This window comes from Tenrec ecaudatus, chromosome 4 (genome assembly GCF_050624435.1).
Source record: "Tenrec ecaudatus isolate mTenEca1 chromosome 4, mTenEca1.hap1, whole genome shotgun sequence".
Taxonomy (NCBI): domain Eukaryota; kingdom Metazoa; phylum Chordata; class Mammalia; order Afrosoricida; family Tenrecidae; genus Tenrec; species Tenrec ecaudatus.
In genome coordinates, this window is record NC_134533.1 from 75,312,098 (window position 1) to 75,333,844 (window position 21,747).

The 21,747-nt window shown below is 43.1% G+C and overlaps 1 protein-coding gene across 3 annotated transcripts in view; it reads right to left on the bottom strand.

The window, feature by feature from the left end:
• NARS2 (asparaginyl-tRNA synthetase 2, mitochondrial) overlaps positions 1–21,747 on the bottom strand; it is a 107,577-nt gene that overhangs the window by 59,583 nt on the left and 26,247 nt on the right. For all 3 annotated transcript variants that reach the window (XM_075546352.1, XM_075546355.1, XM_075546353.1), the window contains one exon: positions 3,080–3,174. In XM_075546352.1, the coding sequence (XP_075402467.1) occupies positions 3,080–3,174 (95 nt within the window). The remainder of the gene's footprint in view (positions 1–3,079; positions 3,175–21,747) is intronic.

A 21,747-nucleotide genomic window follows, 5' to 3' on the forward strand; every position in this document is an offset into this window, starting at 1 on the left:
GATTTAATGTCCACCCTAGTATAATATAATCTCGTCTTAACTCGATTTAATTTTCCAAAGATTCTATTTTAAAGTAAAGTGACATCACAGCTAACGTGGTTTAAGACTTGGCAGTACCCTTTATGGACACACAAGTTAACCTTACCAGAGGTATGTGTTTCTCTATTTCAGCAACGGTCATTTATTACACCGTCTGCAGCACATTTCTCTACATCATATTGACACCTTTTCTTCTTCACCACTCATGATCACTTAGCCTTGATCTGGGCACTCTATTTTCTGTGATCAGGTGTTCTCTTATTAGTTCAGGTCTCGGTATTCTGAGCACCCAATGAATCCAGCGAGGCTCATAAACTGCACATTGTCAGATCCGTTAGCCATCAGGTGGCTCTCGTACTGAGGTAGCCCAATGCTTTCCACCACTGTCCCCCTGCTTGGACAGGGCATCTGGGTCACCCATCAGTGTGCAGCTCCTTCCTTACTGCTCCCTTGCTCGCCCTTACATTCCCCAGCCCAGGCTACGCCCTCTTCTTTTTGTAAAGTGAAACTCATCTAATCTTTTCATGAATCTAAGGTACATGTGTGATTTTAATAATCCTATCTTTCCTATACCTTGCTATTATTATAGCCATCCTCGGAGTGATCATCTCATTACGCATCACTGACTCTAACGGAGGGTAAAAAATAAAAAGTAAGAGAAGAAGAAAAGGGAGCATGACGGCTGCCTCAGAGGGGAAGACAAAGCCGGGAGGTCAATCACCACCATGCGTGGGTTTCAATTGTGGGGTGCGAAGTATCATGTCATCTTCTAAAATTATACAAACGGGGCTTGGAGACATCAACTTTATAGTACTTTTTGTACTCTTCATAGAACATAATGGAGAGGTCAGCAGTTCAAAACCACCAGCTGCTCCTCGGGAGAAAGACGGGTCTTTACTCCTATAAAGTCAGTCTTGGACACTCACAGGGTTGCTATGAGCTGGCGTCAAATGGGTGACGTAGGTTTGGTTTTGACTGCGGTGAGGCAAGAGCAGACTCGTAGCGGTGACAAATAAGCCGCGCTTCATGATCGGGAATTGGGTGAGCTATGCGGGAACTCGCTGCATGCTGACATTTCTCTGTAAGTCTAAAGTTTACTACAAGATGGAAAACCGATTTAAGCATGCTTTCAACTTTAAAGGGAAGCATTAGCCCATTTACCTAACACAGAGATAGTTTTGGAAAATGTTATGTTTCTAAATTTAACTGCCTTTTCCCATAAGTTTGTTAAATAAAATTAAAGCAAAAAAAGCTGAAGTTAAGATCAGATCATGCACTAATCTGAAACACGAGACACTATTAATAGTCCTAGAACTTTGCATATGAAATCAGGAATGCTTGAATGACATTAGAAACACTTCATATCACATTAAAAATCACAAAGCTTAGTATTCTGCCAATTTTATCTTCTGTCAAATTTCATTGTACACTGTGTTTTATGGCTCACAGCAATTTGCTGAGGAGAGAACATATTTTAAAACACCAGTGGTATTATAATAGGGGAGCTAAGAGTACTATTTCGTCTTTTCACAAGTATCAAGGGTTTGTTAGGTTCCTACCTTCCTTATGACCATGGCACTCTGTACGTAATAGGTTATCCAGCACTTGGATGTGGGTGGTCTCCCTTTCAATGTCCTACACAGACAGACTCACTCAGAGAGGGCACGTTGCCCCACAATTGTTTCACAATTGTATCCTACAATAAGTGAAGTTACATGTTAACTTGTACATTTTTATTGAGTAGTGCTGAAAATAATTTCTGCCCTGTAGGACAGATAACCATAGAGATGATGGCCTCTTGGTCTGCAAGACTTTTAACTAGTTTGTAACTAACCTAAACGATCTACTTTACCTGTGAATACAGAGCTCCTCAGATGGTCTTTGAGGTAGTCTATTTTTGCTGCTCCCGAGTAATTAATGAATTGAAACATATCCTTGCTACCTGTTCATTTTAGATTTGTATGAATCATGCTCATAATTGTTGAACGCCATCCTCTGACAGCAGGCTTAGGGAACTTTCTAAGGACTCCCTGGCATTGGCTCTCCCATGTCAGCACAGCAAATCCTGTCGTCTCCCAAGGCTACGAAGATGACGGCTAAGCTGTACCGTGTTCTACAGTACTGCCACTCATTTCATCATCAGAACGATCAGATGCCATTTTCTGCTCAAGGAAAGCCACAGAAGACACTAAGTAAAGCCATGTGCTATTTTCAAGGCCATTGTTAGATCACCGTTCACATTCCACACTGCCAACCAAGAAGGCACAAAAATAGGCAAAATTATTTTAGTTCTTCTGCGTTTTCATTTGAAAAACAATGGGAGATACATAAGGATGCCTTTCTTTTGACTCAAGCTGTTTCTCCCCATAGGAGAAAGCAAGGCTATTTAAAAGAAACAGTACTTGCTGAGTGGAACTGTGTTCACAAGATTACAGAACCTTAGATTTGTACAAACTTAGGGTCTGTCCAATCTCCTGTTCTAAAAGAAGGGGAAGTTGGACCCAAAGGTGTACCATGACCTGCCAGGGATCTGACATGGATTTGCCATAATGTCTCTAGACGGCTCTAGCAGTTAGCTTTATTTTCACTAAGCAGAAAAATCTCTTGTGCCTGTTCTAGGGATATAACGCCTCCTACCCCAATCCTTAAATGCAAATGGCCCATTTACACTGGCTCAGGTACAAACATGATTACCGTATATACTTGAGCATAAGCTGGCCCAACTATCAGCTGAGGCACAATACCGCATAAAAAGTGCTGAAGAACTCGTCATATACACGAGTATACACAGTAATTATGTTTCATCTTCCCTTACGTTTTGGAAATCCAGGGCCCTACTTGAAAAAACACTGCCTCTTCATATATCCAGCGCTGTGCTGCATTGTTCACTAGGAAAGCCGAGACCAATGTGACTTTGTAGTAATAGACTTGACCATTTTCAAAGTGTTGCTCTAGATGAACGCTGGAAAGAGCAGCTCTATTTCACTTTCACCCCAACCCAAATCAATAGTCCATGAAGGCAAAAGAGAAAATTGGGTACCCTGACATCACTTCCAGATGAAGCTGTCCTGAGACAGTTAAGAAAGCAGGAACATTGAAGAAATCCTCCTTGGAATCTTTCATCTTGCTTGAAGGCTGTAAATAAAGAATATAAACAACAAGAAGCTATTAGCTAGCTGTTTTCGTATTCACGCACTTGCCACAACTAAAGATCAGAATGAAATTAAACAGCGGTGAGGACAGATCCTGCCTATGACAACACAGGCAGTTCTCGCTTTTGTGGATGCTCGTCTGCTGCTTGGCTTTTTCTTTCCTAAGGCAGAGAGCATTCCAGTCGTGTTTGGTGGTGTCTTTACTTATTTGGGCCTAATAGAATGTTGGGTTCTGGCATAGCAAAGAATCTACATACAGCCAATTTCACTCCGGAATGTCTTTGATGAAGCAGTTTAAGTAATTGGCTTTACTTTATCATCCCTGCGAACACGTGTCTTTAATAACCGGCGTGACAAAGCACTTGTGAGATCGAGCTGGGAGTTGAACAAGCTGCTTGACTTCATGGAACACCAATTACACTGTAAAGAATGGCTGCCAACCAGTCTGTGGCCATTCGGTCTGACAAATTTAACAGGCGTGCCGGTAAAAAAAAAAAAAAGAAGCATATATCACAAGGAAAACAACAGATAATATTTCTTATCAATGAGAAAACTTAAGCTTTCAAGGCAAAATTGGAATTTCAGAACACAAGAATTGGACACTATGAGCCTAAGACCTTCCCAATATCGAAGGCAGAAAGTAATACCAATAAATCTGGTTTTATAATTTTGTATAATGAAAGGTGTTAACATTTGAGATATCTGCAGAACCAACTCAGTATTTTCCATGCAACACATGACACTACAAAAGCGTGCCAGGGTCCAAGATACACTCAAAGCGTGAGCTACACCAATGGATTTCAATGCAACAGAGAACAATAGGAGGAGACTGTACTTGCTACAGTCCAAACTCAGAACAGCAGTTTCTCTATGAGCAGACAGTAGAGAAATTAGTAAATTATATGATTTCCATTTTATGTTGCAGCTAATCTTTTCTTAAAAAACATTTTATTGAGGTCTCTTATAACTTGCTAACAATCCATACATCAATTGTACCAAGTACATTTGTACATATGTTGCCATCATTACTTTCTAGACATTTACTTTTTACCGCGCCCTTGGTATCAGTTCCTCTCCATCCCACCCTCATGGCCTGTTGATAAATTAGAAATTATTTTCATATCTTATACCAACTACTGTCTCCCTCCCCCATGGTTTCTGTTGTTCATCCCCCTGGGGTGTGGTTATGTGTCAATCATCGCTATCAGTTCCCCGTTCCTTCTCCTCCTCTACCAATCTTCTCCCTACGCTCCAGGTATCAATACTCCCACTCCGGTTCCTGGATTCTATGTGTCGTGAGTTCTACTCTTCTCTGTCCCTGTGCACATGCTTCGGTCTAGACAACAGTGAAAGACAGCACTGGGGTCAGGATAGTGGGAGAGGGGAGTGAGAAAGCCTCAAGGAACCAGGACTACTGTGTGTTCCATCGGTGCTTTATTCTACCTTGATTGATACATCCCTTCCCTGTGACCCCTCTGTGAGGGGATGTCCCATTTTCTACAGATGGGCTTTGGGTCTCTGCTCTTGACACACCTGGTTCTCAACAATATGGTTGGTTTGTTTGGGGTCTTCAGATGCCTGTTACCCAGTCCCAGGGACACCTCATGCTTGCACAGGCTGGGTGCTTCTTTCATCTGGGCTTGTTGCAGTTCTGCTAGATGGCCACTGATTTAACTTCAAGCCTTTAAGACCCAGACGCTATATCTTTTAATAGCCAGACACCATCCGCTCTCTTCACCACATTTGTTTATGCACCCATTTTGTCTTCAGCGATTGTGCCTGGAAGGTGAGCATCACAGAATGCCAGGTTGCTAGAACAAAGTGTTCCTGCCTTGAGGGAGGGCATGAGCAGAGGCCCGAAGTCCGTCCACAACCTCAGTGTATGCAACAAATCTTTAAGAAACTATAATTTGTTAAGTTATGGTGTACTATCACTGAGTTTGATAAGGTTCTTCTAGCCAGTCTTTGTAACTCCTCCCAAATATGCATGTGATTGTTGAACAATGAGTAAGAGGGGCCAAAGAAGAATCAGTGACTTTGAATTATGATACTGCCAAAGAGCAATGACTATACTGTGAACTGCCAGAAGAACGAACAACTTTGTGTTACAGTGAGTACAACCAGAATGTTTCTTCGAAGTGAGGATAAGCCCTCATCTCATGTATTTTGGACATTTCACTAGGAAGAACTAGTTCTGGGAAGAGGACAAAGTCAAGGCGTCTGCAGCAAGGGGCTCAAACATACAGACAATCGCGAGGACTGTGCAGTATTTCTTTGGCTGCTGTTTGGCTCGCTGTTGGGAATGATGTGACGGCCCTGACAACAGCATCGACAACAGAGAGCACACTGTAAGTGTGGATTAGGGAGCAGCGTTTAGAAAGGTGAGTGCCTTCAAGTCCATTTCACTTTTCAGCAAGCTTATCACTAGTTGGTACGGAGGCTTCCTCCAACCCTGATGCCACATTCTTCTTCATATTGTCCAGGTTTTGCGATTTTTTTTTGCTTGGCATACAAATATGGAAGAAAGTAACAATGCCACGCACCTTTTAAATCATGCAGTACCCTTTATTCTTTTCAAATGATTGCCTCTTGGTTTACGGGCAGATTTTGTAGGAGCACAACGAAGTATTTGGGAATTCTCATTCTTTGCAAAGCTATCTAGTTATGATCCACATAGTCCAATGCCTTTACATAGACAATAAACACAAGTAAACATTTCTGATATCCTCTGCTTTCATCCAAGATCCATCTGATGTCAACAGTAATGTCTTTTGTTCCACATCGGCTTCTGAATCTGGCTTGAATTTATGCATGTCAGTGTATCGCTGCAAACGTCATTGAACGATCTTCAGCAAAATTTAGCTTGCCGTCTGAGATTAATGATATGGTTAGATAATTTCCATTCTGTTGGGATGCCTTTCTTTGGAATGGATGCAATATGAATCTATTCCAGCTGGGCAGCCAGGTGTCTGGGCAAACTGAGCACACTGCATCAGTTTACTGGAACACTTCCAACGGCACGCCGTCAATTCCTGCACTCTGGGCATGTCTGACTGCAAAACGTTCTCGCTGGCTTCTTGTTCTTGGCACCCCAGAAACTGCTCTCTCAACCCCAAATTTCCCTGTGCTTTTCATGTGGCTGACGCCTCCTTGCCCCTCAGGTTTCGGTTCAAATAGCTTGTATTCACAAAGCCTGCTTTCCTACTCAGGGCCACCACCACTCCCCACGCTATGACTAAGCCAGTGGAGATGAACCTCCCATGCGCTTCCACGACAATCCACACAGGCACTTCATTCATCCATCCGGACACTGCTCTAGACAGTGGAGACAGCAGTGAGTAAAACAGACAACGGAAGCTCTCAGAGGGCTTTCTAATGACACAAAAAAGAAGAAACATATAAATTAATTCAGAAACAAGGTAACAATCAACTGGAATGTGTGAGTGAGGGAAGAGAAGAAGGCACTCGGAAGCAGCAGCGATAGGCAAAGACTGGAAGGAGGAGAATGTATTTGCTATATTATCGACTATGTTCTTGAATTCTTACTATAAGGACTTAGAGCAATCACTGACCTGTTTTTGTTTGCTTACACTCAACTGTTTTATGTAGTTGTGGCATGATGCATTTTAACGGTTATTCTAGTGCTTGAGTGGAAAATAGACAATATGGGTCATGAGTGTAAGTAGGGAGACCAAATACGGAGGAGATAAGAAAAGGTAGGTGGTTTGATTTAGACAATGAACATAGAGCAAAATGCATAGAACAAGGATCGAAATGAAAGGTAAACCAATTGAACTGACTTAAAATAGCCGGAGGGTTGGACGACCCAGGGAAGGAAAGCATGAGTTAAGTCTGACTTCTAAGGTGTTTTACTTAAACAGAGAGATAGATGGCAATGCTTTTTCCAGGGATGACTAAGATTGGGAAAGCAAAAGGAGGAGAAATCTAGAGTTGTATTGGAGACATCAACTTTGAATGGGTTACACAACATCATAAGAAAAATGGAGTCAGCAGCAACGCTTTAGAAGAGAGACTGCGGGGGCAGACATGTGAAAAAAGTTTGAAGTTGCTGGTATGTGGATGGCAAAAAGTCTTAAGACTCGCTAAATTAACGAGGGATGATAGATCAGAGCTAATCATTAGTGATGACAATGTTTCCTAAAAAAAGTATTTTGGAATTTTGTTGGGGCGTTTAATGGACATGAGTTAAGGATGCCCCTGCGTAGCTAAGACTTGCCTGCATCCTCCCCACTTTCTCATGCTCTGCTGCAGTCTAGCTGCTAGACAGCCATGTTACGAGCAATTAACATATACTTACCTACCAAAAAAATGTATATCTGTGCCAGCCAATGAAGTCATTGCTTTGATCTATTTTATACATTGGGTTGGCATAAGACATCATATGAAAAAGATACTCAAGCAAAACCATTTGAAAATCAATACACAGATGGAAGGACCCGCCCATTCTAACATTCAATGATTGAACTAAACTTTCTCTGATCATCTACTTTACAAGTGTAACACAATTCAACCCAGCCTTTTTCTATCAAGTACAACAGTAAATATTTGGCTACGTTATTCTGCCATTAAAAGAGAGATAATGGAGAGGTCTGAGGTGCCGACCCCAAGTTCAACTATGTGGGCAGCGCCCCCTCCCTGCAGAAGACTTCACCTCAGAGGACAGCACTGAAGCTACATCTCAGGGAGAGGGACATGTCTGATCAGAGTACACAGGAGCAAATGAAGGGGGGAGGAAGAGAGAGTGGAACACATCCTGGCCCACCAAGGCCTGAGGACAATATTCCTGCTCAGAGCAGTCAAAGCACAGAGAGGACCACAGGGCCAGGACTACTAGACTCGACATCCCTCACTGACCCATTGCACTATAGAGGACAACACTGGAGACACAGTGAGGGAATTGTGCCTGATCTGACCCAACCACACTGAGGCGAAACACTAGGGGTGTGCAACAGAACAGCAAGGGGAACAGAGCAAGGAAGTCTCCAGGGAATACCAAAAATAGACTTTGGGGCAAGGGCATGGCACCCCATTAAACTCAATGGGAAAACACTCCTAAAGGTCAACAAACAGGCCTTGAACTATTTACAGGCTTTTCTTTGTCGCTGTTTGTTGTTGCTTTGCTTTCTTTTGTTACTTTGTTTTGCTCTGTCTTGGTTGTGCATATTATTATCTCTGTATATCTATCTAGATAAGATAGGCAGGATAAACAATCTGGAGGAGACAACAACGGAACCAAAGGTTCTAGGGGGACATGGAAGAGGGGGAGGTGGGGAAAAGGAAGTGGGTGTTAGCAACCCCAGGGACAAGGGAACAACAAGTTATCTAAAATCGATGGCTAGGATGCCTGGTGGGGCTTGATCAAGGGCAATATAACTGAGAGGAATTACTGTAACCCAAAGAAAGGCTGAGCATGATGTGGGGACAAGAGGAAAGTAACAGGAAACAGAGGAAAGAACTAGGAGGGAAGGGGCATTTATAGAGGTCTAAATACAGGCATGTACATATGTAAATATATATATGATGAGGAAATAGATCGATATGCATATATTTATAAGTTTAGTATTAAGGTAGGGGAGGGTCTCTACTCAAGTACTCCCTCAATGCAAGAACACTTTGTTCTATTAAACTGGCATTCCATGACGCTTGCCTTTGTGACATGGGTACATACGAAAATGTGAAGAAAGCTGAGGGTGCCCAGCTACCAAAATATATAGCATCTGGAGTTTTAAAAGCTTGAAGATAAACAAGCAGCCATGTAGCTGAGAAGCAACAAAGGCCACAAGGAAGAAGCATACCAGCCTGTGTGATCACGAGGTATCAACAGGATCAGGTATCAAAGAACAAAAAATCATTACCATTGTGAATGAGGGGGAGTGTACAGTGGAGACTCAAAGCCCCAGTCGGGGTGCAGTGTAACACCAAGGAAACATACAGCTTTCCTCTAGTACTTTAATGCTTCTTTCCCCCATTATCATGACCTCAATTCTACCTTACAAATTTGGCTAGACCAGAGGATGTACACTGGTACAGACCAAAGCTGGAAACACAGGGAATCCAGGACAGCTAAAACCCTTAGGACCAATAATGAGAGTAGAGATACCAGGAGGGTAAGGTGGGGGAGAAAGGAGGAACAGATCACAATGATCTACATATAACCCCTCCCTGGGGGACAGACAATAGAAAAGTGGGTGAGGGGAGACGTTGGACAGTGTAAGACATGACAAAATAATAGTTATTCATAAATTATCAGGGGTTCATGAGGGAAGGAGAAAAATGAGCTGATACCAAAGGCTCAAGTGGAAAGGAAATGTTTTGAGAATGATGATGGCAACAAATGTACAAATGTGCTTGACACAATGGATGGATTGTGATGAGTTGTATGCACCCCAATAAAATGACTTATATATAAAGATAGATAATGGCTGAGCCAGGAAAGGGAGACCAAGAGGTATCAATATTCAGAAAAATGTGGGTATTCTGAGTTTCACGTTGGTGGGTGGGGATGGGCTAAAACTCTCTTTGTTTGAGGAGTTCTGAGAAAATATTTAACAAATATTTTGAATTGCCCTTCAGGTATCTATTTTCACAAACACACATATTGGAGTGTTTCCACAATCTCTAGGGCAGTGGTTCTCAACCTTCCCAATACCGTGACCCTTTAATACAGTTCTTCATGTGGGGGTAACCCCCCCAACCATAAAATTATTTTCACTGTTACTTCATAACTGTCATTTTGCTACTGTTCAACCCCCAAAGGGGTCGCGACCCCCAGGTTGAGAACCACTGCTCTAGGGAACGGGAATAGAAAAACCCAAAAGGGCCTGCCTCTGGCTCTGTGTCAGATAGCAGCAATGAGCGGGCTCAGGCAGTTAATGGAGTCACAGAAAGGTCCACAATGAACACTGGAACTTTTCTCTGATTGCCATTCAACGAGCAAACTGTAACCCCCATAATCACAGAAGCACCCATGGCCTCGTTGACCTCCATTTACTTCTTTTCCATCTTTCCCTCTCCGCATCCTACCACTGCCTCACCCTACGTAGCTCACTCTGATTTACTCACAATCGCAGAGGAAAAAAATGACAATGGAATACATGAAGATGAATCATACCAACCCCCAGAAGGTCTAAAATCAAAACAGTGGGTCATTACAGATGATCACAGGCTGCAATTGCTCTGGAGATCATGAAGCAAAGGGAGAGCCGTGACCATCTGTAACCAGCACACGGCCAGTGAATCGCCTGTTTGTCTTCTTGTCCCATTTCAGGGTTTATAGAGAGGCTAAGTCTTTCGTGGTACAGATAGTAAAGAACCTCTACAGAGCCCCCTTCAGTTTGAAGAGACTTTGACACAACTTCTTTTTATGCCGTAAAGTTTAAAAGTGCTACATGCTAAATGTCAAGCCGAATGCCATACATAACTAGTTTTTTTTCCGCAAGAGTAATAGTAGAATCCAGAGTGAAAGTAGAATCCAGGTTTCTCATTGTCTACTACATTCACCTTTCTAATATACTAGCTGCCCTCCTATTTTCTATCTTGGAGCCACCAATGGTTAACTTCTTAATTTCCAGATGAACCACTCGGGGTTCGAATCCACTGGGGAAGCTGGGGGCGAGGTGGGGGGAGGATGGGGAAAAAGACTCAGAACAAAACTAACTCACTGTTATTGAGTCAGTTCTGACTCATAGTGATCCTGCAGGGCAGGGCAGAACTGTCTCCTGGGTTTCCAAGACTAACTCTTTATGGGAATAGAAAGCCTCATCGTTTTCCAGCAGAGTGACTGGTGGTTTTCAACTGCCAACTTTGCAGTTAGCAGCCTAATGTGTAACCACTACGTCATCAGGGATACATCCTTCTAGGGCAGGCCTGGTGATGTACGTCCCACGGTCAGAGCCTTGCAAACCCCATGGGGCAGCTCTACTCTGCACACTAAGGATCACCACTGCCATCACCAACTGGATAGCAATTTACAACAAAACCACGAACAAAGGTACAGGACTCAAAACAAAAAACGGAAGAAGGTGTACTATTCTCTCCCAAACATGAGTTCTGATCACATAAAACAAAACACAGGAACTGAAGCTGTCGTATACTTGCTACAGATTTGTTGTTTGGCAGTTGTATGTTCTACGTCTAGCTGTCTCTCAAACAGGGTTGCTATAATGACTGTAGGATCCCCCTGGCTTGCCATTGGATTGTATATCATTTAAAAGCAAAAACCAAAACTAAAGCCAAGAAAGTTTCATACTTACTAAACTAGCCTACTTGTCCAGTTACGTTTGCTTCCAGTCTCCCGTCATTAGGAAGCCATGCATACGTAAGACCCTCCTCTGTCCTTTCCAGAAAAGCAAGTTTGTGTTTCCATGTTCTCCAGGGGTGCACAATTGTGTATTTTGTTGCGCTTCTGGGATAAAAATAATCTCTCTTAAAATCAAGGTCCATCTGTATTCCACAATTACACTAACTACAACCGCCACTCCCAGCCCCGAGAACCGTTTCACCTCAGCAACTCTGTGGTCAGCAGGATGGGCAGGCGTTAGCTCAGCGTGCGTCAACGGTCTGCTGTCCTGCAGGGCAGTCTGAGAAGGGGCAGGGTATGCAGCAAGGAAAGCATCGTGGGGTGGCCGTGCTCGAGAGGGCGCGGAGGACTGCAGCAAAGGTGCCTGAACAGCACTGTCTGCATATTTGCTTATTCAGGAGAGAAACCATGGCGATCACTAAAAGACAAGTGCTGCCTAGCGCGAAGGACTGAGGAAACACACCACTCTCTTCATGATAATCCCCCCAACAGCCATTTTGGCTCATTAGCTGTCAAACTGGGATTTTTAAGGGGAATCTCTCCAGAGTCAAGTCCCTTAACCACTTGGACATTATCCATGAACATTTTTTCCTCTCACCCACTAAGAAAAAGAACAAAGTGAACATTTGGGGTGGGGTGGGGGAGAGGAGGCGAGAGGGTTCTCGTCAAGAACTAGAGGAAAGTTTGGGACGCTGTGCATCAGGTTAATTCTCCCTGCAGTCTTTTCAGGTCCTGGAGTGTTGGTTCCACATGCTGTCTTCACCTTTAAGATCTGAAATAGCTTCATTTCTATTCTCTTCTTTCTAGATCTCCTACCATGATTTGAGGCATTTCCAGATTTTAAGCCAACGGCCTAAGATCAAGAGCTGGGATCAGAGTGGGTCTCCAAGCCTTTTCTCTGGGTTCCTCTGGATGGATTCCAACTGCCAACCTCTTTATATACCACGCAGGGACACCATCTCAGGCACTCCGTTAATACTAAACTTAACTGCATCTAGCATGCTGAATCCTTACATTTCTTTCTGAGCAAATAAAATTTCAACTAGTGCCTGTCTCTTTTAGACCTCTTCCCAATTTAACCAAAAATGACTAAAGAGAATATATTCTCTTGCAGTTGCTGTGTATAGGAAACTAATTCCTGATAACTGGCCCAGAAAGGCTTGGTCTTCCTTTACCTCTGGCCTTGGGGCTTAGGAGACGTGAGGGTACAGTGGGCAAGAGTTCAGCTGCTATCCAAAAGACCCAAGTTTGAATCCACCACCTACTTGGCCGGAGAAAGATGTGCACGTCGGCTTCCATAAAGATTTCTGTGCTGGGAATCCTATGGAGCAGTCCCATTAGGGTGGCTACGCGTCAGAACCGATTTTAGAGCAATGGATTAGGGCTAGTGGTACTTCAGAATAAGCCATTCAAAGGCATATTGTTAGAAATGTCAACATTTTGAAGCTATCCAAAAAAAGTTTCCTATTATTTTTAGTGTTTCTTGAAGTCAATGGTATTATGGAATGTTTCCTTTAATAACAGCATCCAAAAATTAAATATCAAGTTTCTAAGAATAGCATCCAGAAAATAAATGTCTCATTTCCATTAAAACTCCACTTCATAAAATAAATGAATAGCACTGGCCTTAAAGAGCTTAAGTTCAAAGGCTTCACAAGTCTTTGCAGTGTTTGTGAAACTTGTTTTTTCTTTTGTATTGTGACTAATTAACTGAATTCTAATGCTCAAAATAGCAACATAAAAGTCACTGCTTAAAAACAAAAACAGGACTATCCTTTTTCTACTTTAATTAGCAATGGAAACAATAATTTATGTAAAAAAACAATCTCCGTATTGAAAGTTCAAAGTTCTCTAGCAGAACGGAAAAAGAGCCAACCAAATTACTTGGAAAAACAGAACTACTTCACATGGTAAAAACTACTTCGGCTGGAGAGCCGCGTCCCTCTCCTGACAGGGTCACAGTCGGCAGCCGCAGGGACAGCTCCACTTGGTCCTGCAGGGTTGCGAGAGGCTGGCACTGATGCAGTGGCGGCGAGTCGAGAATGGATGGGCCCTTTCGCTCTTGTTACACAGGGTGGCCACGAGCCTCAATCAGGCTGATGCTGACGCTCTGGACGTGCTCTTCTACTGGTCTGCTTATCCATGGGCGGGCTAACTGGAATCACTCGGAGCCTTATGGAAGACTAAGGACTGGGTCCCCCGCCCTGAGATTCCCACTTAATTAGGACACAATGCTGGGTGAAGACGGGGAAGGTCACCGCAGAAGATCCTAGAGTACGACTTCATTTATAACAAGTAAAGTCATGCATAATTGAACTAAATTTTGTCTAGGGGTACATTCATGCGATCAAACTATTTTAAAAAACAACACAGGAAAAATAAATACAAAATCTGGGGCAGTGAGAGAAGGGCGGGAGATGGGACGATGGTGGTTCACCGTGGGGGATCAAAGGTATGATTAACGTTTTGTTTCTTGAGCCCAGCAGTGGTGTAACCTATATTCCATCTTATGCACAACCAATTGCCATTGGACTGATTCTCATAGCAACCTTAGGGTTTCTGAGACTACATAGTTTATGGGCTCAGACATCTTCATTTTTCTCCCTATGGTGGCTGGTGGTGTGAACTGTCAAGCTAGGGGTTAGGAGCTCAACACCTAACCCATGGCAGAATAGGGCTCTACATTATGTTGTTGTTAGGTGTCGACAGTTGGTCGCAACTCAGAGGAACCACGTGTGTAACAGAACAAAACATTGCCCTGCCCTGCACCATTTTCACAATCGCTACATTTGAGCTCACTGTCACAGCCACTCGGTCAATTACTTCAACAAGATCTTACCATCGACAAAAAACTCAAACTTGTTAACATCCAGTCGATTTCAGCTCATGGTGACCCTTCAGGACAGGGCAGAAGTGCCCGCTGTTTCTGAGACTAGCTCCTTTGGGGAGGAGAAAGCCTCATCTTCATTCCATGGAGTGGCTGGTGGTTTCAAACTACTGAGCTTGCAGTCAGCTGCCCAACACAAAACCCCTATGCCACCAGGACTCCTCACTGTCTGCTTCTGCAATGTTTAATTAAGATGGGTGCGTAAATAATGTTATTTATGCAAAAACTATCAGGACTGCTTGCCAAAATCAGGTTACTAGTAAATGTTATTTTCTCTCTCCCAGCAAATAGCAAACAAGAAATGGCAAGGACACTTGACTTTATGTGCTGCTAATGCTTTTTCAGCTTTATTGGCAGATCGTCCATGCATCATTTAACTCAACAGCTCAACCGCTTCAAGAATCACTGCGCAGCCACTGTGATGCCACTCTTGACAGCTGTAACCTGATCAAATGCCGGGTAAAATGTTAGTATCTTCTCTCAAAAGAAAAATTCAGGCGTCAGTGGAAAGTGTGCAATCAATGTTTACTTCCAGCTAGACAGTTCTTGTTTACAACACAGCTCTGTTTCTCTGCGTGGTTTTTGATACAATTTTCGGAGTCTTGTTTCCTTATCTAAAAATAATAATAGTAATGAATTCCACGGACATTTCTGAAGCACCTACCACAAGCCAGGGAATGTGCTAGGGACTGCACAACAATGTAGGCGGAGACGCGGCCTCTGTCCTCCTGAAAGACACTGGATAGAATGCCGAAAACTGGAGGGCAGGTCAAAAAACTTTGCTACGGAATCATAGCTTCATTGAATAAAAAAATGTGGGCCTGCTGTCCTTCAACACCGCCTCCACCTAGGTCTACACCCTCTCAAGGCCGTGTTCCCACCTCTCCAAGCCTCCCTGACGCACCCTCCTCAGACTCAATTTGTTTCTTTGAAATGTTCAATTTGGGGAACAAAGAGAAGTCTGAAGGGGTAACACCAAGGCTGTAGGATGGATGGGGTAAGGTTTCCCAACAATTCTCACCTCACAGGGCAGCCCTCGCTCCCTTGAAGAATGAGCAGGTATATTGTTGTAATGGCAAACTCTCTCAGCACACGTTCCTGGCTTTTTCCCAACCAAGGCAAGTGTTCAGCTTTCTAAAAACTTAATAAGCTGCCATGATCATCCTGTATCCTTCGAGAATATTAAGATTATCTCTTGGGACAGCCTGCACACATTCACCGCTCCGCCCCCCAGTCCCCTGCCATAACCTTCTAAACTGACCTCTGTTTTGAATTTCACTGGCCAACAGATCCCCTCACAAGCCACATGTATTACTGACAGAACTTGTCTGCAGCCATCCACTGATCAGAGACAGACTTAATATGTTTTGTTTTGAATAAACCCACACATTTAGGAACTGGATCCTAGTAGCAATAGCAATTAACTTTTTGACACACCATTATATACAATACTTCTCAAAATTTATTGCCATTGGGTCTATTCCGACTCAATAAATATTACTTCTCTTTTCTCCCTTGAGTCAATAGGGAATAAGATGAATTAATCCTTTTTATAAACAACCGTCTAGTGATCTAACATTACAAGAAGAAAGCCTGTATGACAGAGTAGAATGGCCGCCTGGGTTTCTGAGGCTGTAAATCTTCACAGGAGCAGGCAGCCTCATCTTTCTCCCATTCAGTGGCTCATGGGCTCAAACTCACCTTGCCCTCAGCAGTCCAACTGTAACCCACTACATACACCACCAGGGCTCCTTAAACAAGTACCCAAAACTCTAAACTCACTACCAGGCAGTTATTTCCGACTCATAGTGCCCCGCAGGGCAGGTATACTAACCCCGTGATTTCCGAGACTGTAACTCTTTACAGGAGCACACGGGAGTAAAGTACGACACACATACTCAGTGAGGTCTTTGAAAGGTAGAACCTGTGTAAAGCGGAAACCTGCCAGACAAGGAAAGCACAAATGTTTCCCACTCAAAGAGCGACAGGTAAACCGGTAAGGCTGCACCATCTCCAGCAGAACACTTGCGGGAGCTGGATAAAGAAGGCGGTTCGGCCGAGTGCTGGCTCCCACAGGTTTCACAGTCCTAGCCGATGTCTTAGCGACTGTACACACGTGTGACTGCAGCTCCTAGCCTAAAAATATTGTCATCACACGGTCCTATCCTGGGACGACCCTTGGACAGGCCTGGGGATCTGCTTCTGAAAGGTCACAGCCTTGAGGAATAGTCCCATTATGCACAAGAGTACACTTGATGTCAACCAACCCTATCATCAGCACCATGAAGGCAAACAGCAGCATCTGAATCATTTTAAAACTAGCTAAAATATGAACAAGGATAAAAGGAGTCAGACCTTCGTTTTTGAGAGAATAGGGGAAGGGCAGGAAAATAGAGCTGAAACCAAGAGCTCAAGTAGAAAGAAAATGTTTTGAAAATGATGCTGGCAACATATGTACAAATGTGCTTGACAATAGATGTATGGATTGTGATAAGAGCTGTACGAACCTCTAATAAAATGATTTTTTAAAAAGGCCACCATTGAGTAGAGATACCAGGAGGATATGGGGAAGGTAGTGGGAGAAAGGGGAATTGATCACGAGGATCAAGTATAACCCCTTCCTAGGGGGACGAATAACGGAAAAGTGGGTGAGGGGCGATGGAGGACAATTTAAGATATGGAAATAATAATCTATTATTATCATTTAATAATAGGGAGGGAAAAGATATGGGGAGCTGATATCAGGGGCTCAAGTGGGAAGAGCATGCTTTGAAAATGATGGCAGCATATGTTTACATGTGCCCGAATGCACACTGGATGAACGTATGGATTGTGACAAGAGATATCAGAGCCCCCAATAAAAGTATTAAAAATAATAATTTTCAAAAAGACCATGACTTGGGTCAGACGAATCTTACCTATCAAAGTGAGGTCTTTTCTTTTACTTAAAAAATGTTGGGGGATCCCGCTTTATAAAATTTAACCATTTTATTGGCATATAATTCGCATACCAAACAATTCAATGGCTTAACTATATGAAAGAGCTTTGAAACCATCAACACAGTAAGTTTTAAAACATTTTCTTCATCCTTACACTCATTATGATTAGCTCCCCCCGCGCCAACCTCCAGTGCCATAGTCCTAACACTTCAAAAGGCCTCATGCAGATTTGCTTCATGCAATGTGTTGTCTGCTGCTTCCATGAGCACCGATTTAGATCCAAGTAAAATGAAGTCTCTGAGAACTTCCATCTTTCTTCATTCATCATGTTTACTGGTTTATGTGGGGGCAACTTTGCTTTCTTTTTACTGAGGATTTACACTAGTATTAATAAAGCACTAGCATCTCAAAAAAAGTCAGGTTTTAGTTTTAAAAAAATTCTAAGTAATGATATATCAATGTAGCCTTGTAACATCTGCAATTTGCTTATAATATGGCCAACTTTCAAATTCATATTATTTTGGTTGCATTTATTATAGGAGGATTTTTTTACCCCATTTGGAAATACCTTATGAATTCATTTTGCTGAAGGCAAAACAGAAATAACTTTGGAAGTCATATCACACTAGCATAGAACTTTTCACCACCAAAGTGGCTTAACAAATATTTCCAAGATGACAAAAAAAAAAAAAATAGTGCACTTACAAGCCCAATTGTGTGGTTGATGGAATTAGATCATCTAAACAATGTATGCCACTTGCTGGGTACCACAGGAGGGTAGAAATAGCTTGGCCTTCTGGATGGAAGAGGCAGCAGGCTATATCAGGTCACAGTCTGAGGGAGATTTTTATTTATTTTTTTTGTTCCATGCTGTAAATTCCCAACATTCTCACTTCTCAACAGACGCAACAAAAATACAAGATAGGTGAGAACACAAAAGCCTCGGGTCATTTCTCTTCTCAGTATCCTTAATGACAGCTTTGCTTCTCTTAAAGCCACTTCTTAGCAAACAGCATCCGCGCATTATGTAGGTGGAAATATAAATTGGTACATTGTCAATATAAAATCTTCCCTGGGCTAATTCTAGAGTCCTATGACTATATCTAGGTGACCTGGTGGCATGTGTAGTGGTTAGGCATTGGGCTACAAACCACAAGGTCAGTAGTTCGAAACCTCGAGCCCCTCTGTGGGAGAGAGTCAAGCTTTCTATACCTGTAAAGAGTGACAGTCTCAGAATCCCACAGGAGCAGTTATATAGCAGTTATGCTATAGGGTCCAATGTGCTGGCACTGACTCCACTGCAGTCAGTAATCACTGTGTCCAGGGGCCCTGGTAGCACAAGGTTACATGCTGGGCTGCGAACCACAAGGTCAGCAGTTTGAATCCCCAGTTCCTCTGAAGGAGAAAGACGAGGCTCGCTGCCCCCGTAAAGATTCACAGCTTCAGAAACGCACAGGTCATTTCTGTCCTGCCCTACAGGATCGCAATGGAGCAGAATCAACTCAGTGGAAGTGACGGTTTTTTAAACCACTATATTCACTCATGCACTGATAATTAGTAGATCATAATGTATTGTTTACAAATGAATTTTTCAAAATTTTATTGTAAAAGAGTAGAAATCTACATGTTTTCAGCAGAAGAGTAAGTGAAATAATTGAAATACGCATCCTTCCATCCACTCACACACTGAACAGGATGCATCTCAAAAAGAAGATATGACAAAATAACAATGTATAAATTACCAGGGGCACGTGGGGAAGGGGAGCGGGGAGGGAGGGGGGAAAAAAGAGGACCTGATGCAAAGGGCTTAAGTGGAGAGCAAATGCTTTGAGAATGATTGGGGCAGGGAATGTATGGATGTGCTTTATACAATTGATGTATGTATATGTATGGATTGTGATAAGAGTTGTATGAACCCCTAATAAAATGTTAAAAAAAAGGTACATGGTAGATTATTGAAGGGAGTTGATCTGTGAAAGACGCAGGTGCAGAAATTGAGAATAAATTGCCAGTAGTAAAGGAAATGTATAAGCTGCGTCTAGTATTTAATTTTGGATATAGAGATATGCTCAAAAATTCCCCAGAATGTCTAGAGTTAAGACAAGCCGGAGGGCGAGAGAGCGTTTCCTCGCTGTCTCCACAGTCACTAAGATCTGCTACTTTGTCCTTTGACAAGCTTTCGTGCTCTCCACCTGTTCCTTTCCTTCACCTGTCTGCAGGCAGGCCGCTGTGCCGTGTGCCCTCATCTAGAAATCACCAAGCTGCAGTCATTGACTTTGGCTTTTCCCCTGAGGTAGCCTGCATTTAATCATCGTAGGGCAAGGTTTGTTATTTTCTGCTCAAAAGCCTTTGATAAGTTTTCCGTGCCTTTCAGAAGCATTCCAAGCCCGTTAGCTTGGCATTCAGAGGCATTCCAATCTTGTCCTCTCAATCTCATTTCCAGATACCTTCTTGAACCCAAGTGTTCTGACTCCAAAACCAGCGTTCTTTTCTAGCCAAACTTGGTAAAAGTCAAGCTGCCTCACCCGTGCAAAGACCTTTGGAGGCTTTGTGAGTCTGTCCTGGTACTTCCTAGTACTGAGTGAGTGGCTCAGAGTCAATGTAGGTGAAGGGCATGGTACACAGTGTATACACTCTATAAACCAGGATGCTTTCTAATATGGGGGTACACAGAATTTTTCATCTGTTCTACTCATCTGAAAACGAGTCAGTTTATTGTATTCATTTTATTTTTATTTATTTATGTCTGGGAGACATGTAATGCGAGATGCCGTCGAGCTGGTCCCAACTCAGACACCCTAAGCACAACAGACTGAGACACTGCCTGGGCATGCGGCATCCTCAGCCTATGATCACAATTAGGAGACATCATTAGACTATAAATGCTTATGAAAGGAATAGTTATTTTCCTGTCAATGCCCTGCAAGGTCTTGCACACTAATTTCCCCCATTTGAAAACAAAGCTCTAAAATTAGAATTAAACAAGCATTTATCTGATACTATACAATGAAAAAAGGAGACCTGGTAGCATAGTGGAGTACTAGCCGAGGTCAGTGGTTTGAAGCCACCCATCACTCTGAGGAAGAAAGGAGAGGCTGTCTGAGCTCTGGAAACCCACAGGGCCGTTCTGATGCGTCCTATAGGATCGCTAGGAGTTGGAACTGACTTGATGGCACTAAGTTTGGTTCTGTTTGGGTTTCGTGCAGATTCTACAGATATGGAACCGATCAGCGGCAAGAGATCTCTTAAAAGGCAGAGAATGACACACAAAAGTGTTAAAAGAAAATAAACTATTAACCAAGAATTCTTGACTTCCAAAACAAAGGAGAAATGAAGATCTTTTCAGATAAGCAAAACTCAGGGAGTGTGTTGCTAGTCACCCTGCTGCACCCTCCAAAAAAGGCGGCCACAGGGATTCCTTCCAGCAGAAACGCAAGGGCAGAGGACAACTCAGAGCCTAAGGAAATTAAAAGCAAACAACAACCATGACCAAAAACCCACCCCATTGATCAAGGTAACTCAAGAGTGAAAAGCCAAGCCAGCACGATTGCAGTCTCGGGCTGCACTCCGTCTGAGCGCCCCGGTGGGAAGTGGTTGCGAGGTCAGCAGATGGAAACCATCAGCTGCTTGAGGCAATCGATGAGGCTTTCTTGATCCATAACTAGTTAAAGTCTTGAAAACTCCCAGGGGCAGTTCTGTCCTTCCCTCTAGGGTCTAGATGGGTCAGAATTGACTCAACTACTCCTTTCTGTATGTTTTAAAAGATAAATGCATAAAGTAACCATCCATCATAAATGTACTAATAGGCACAAAATGTTCAATAAAGATGTAACCTCAAATATATACATTGCGTAGTTCACTTGCCAATTCTACCTTTTCCAGACAGTGCAGTGACACCAGCTGCATCAATCATGGTGGGTGTGCATAGCCCGTCACCCGACACCCACTGTCAGATTTCCCATCATCATAAACAGAAACGCAGTGCTTCCGTAACCCCACTTTCCTCCGCCTCCCTCCCTCCTGGTCCAGCTAACAACGAACAAAAGTTCTCAGCCACATTTTTGCTCTAATCTACGAAGATTCAAACCAGTTGTCTTAGAATCTCAAAGACCAGGCTTAATTTAGGAAATCCAGGGTGTGCATAAACAAAAACTGCCACAGGGCAGTGCCATCAAGAGTGAATGAAAAGCATGTTCCTTCCCTATCGGTCCCTGTCAACTCGCTAGTTTTACGGGCCAGGCTACATCTTTATGTCAAGTACATCTGTGGTAGTTACACAATTTCAGGTCAACTTGAAGATATATAATAGTGTAGGGGTGGGTGTCCAACCTGTCAATGAGGGCGCAGCCTGATGGGACTCCTTGTGAGCATGGCTTTCTATTAAGGAGGGTCCTGCCTTCACCTTCCTG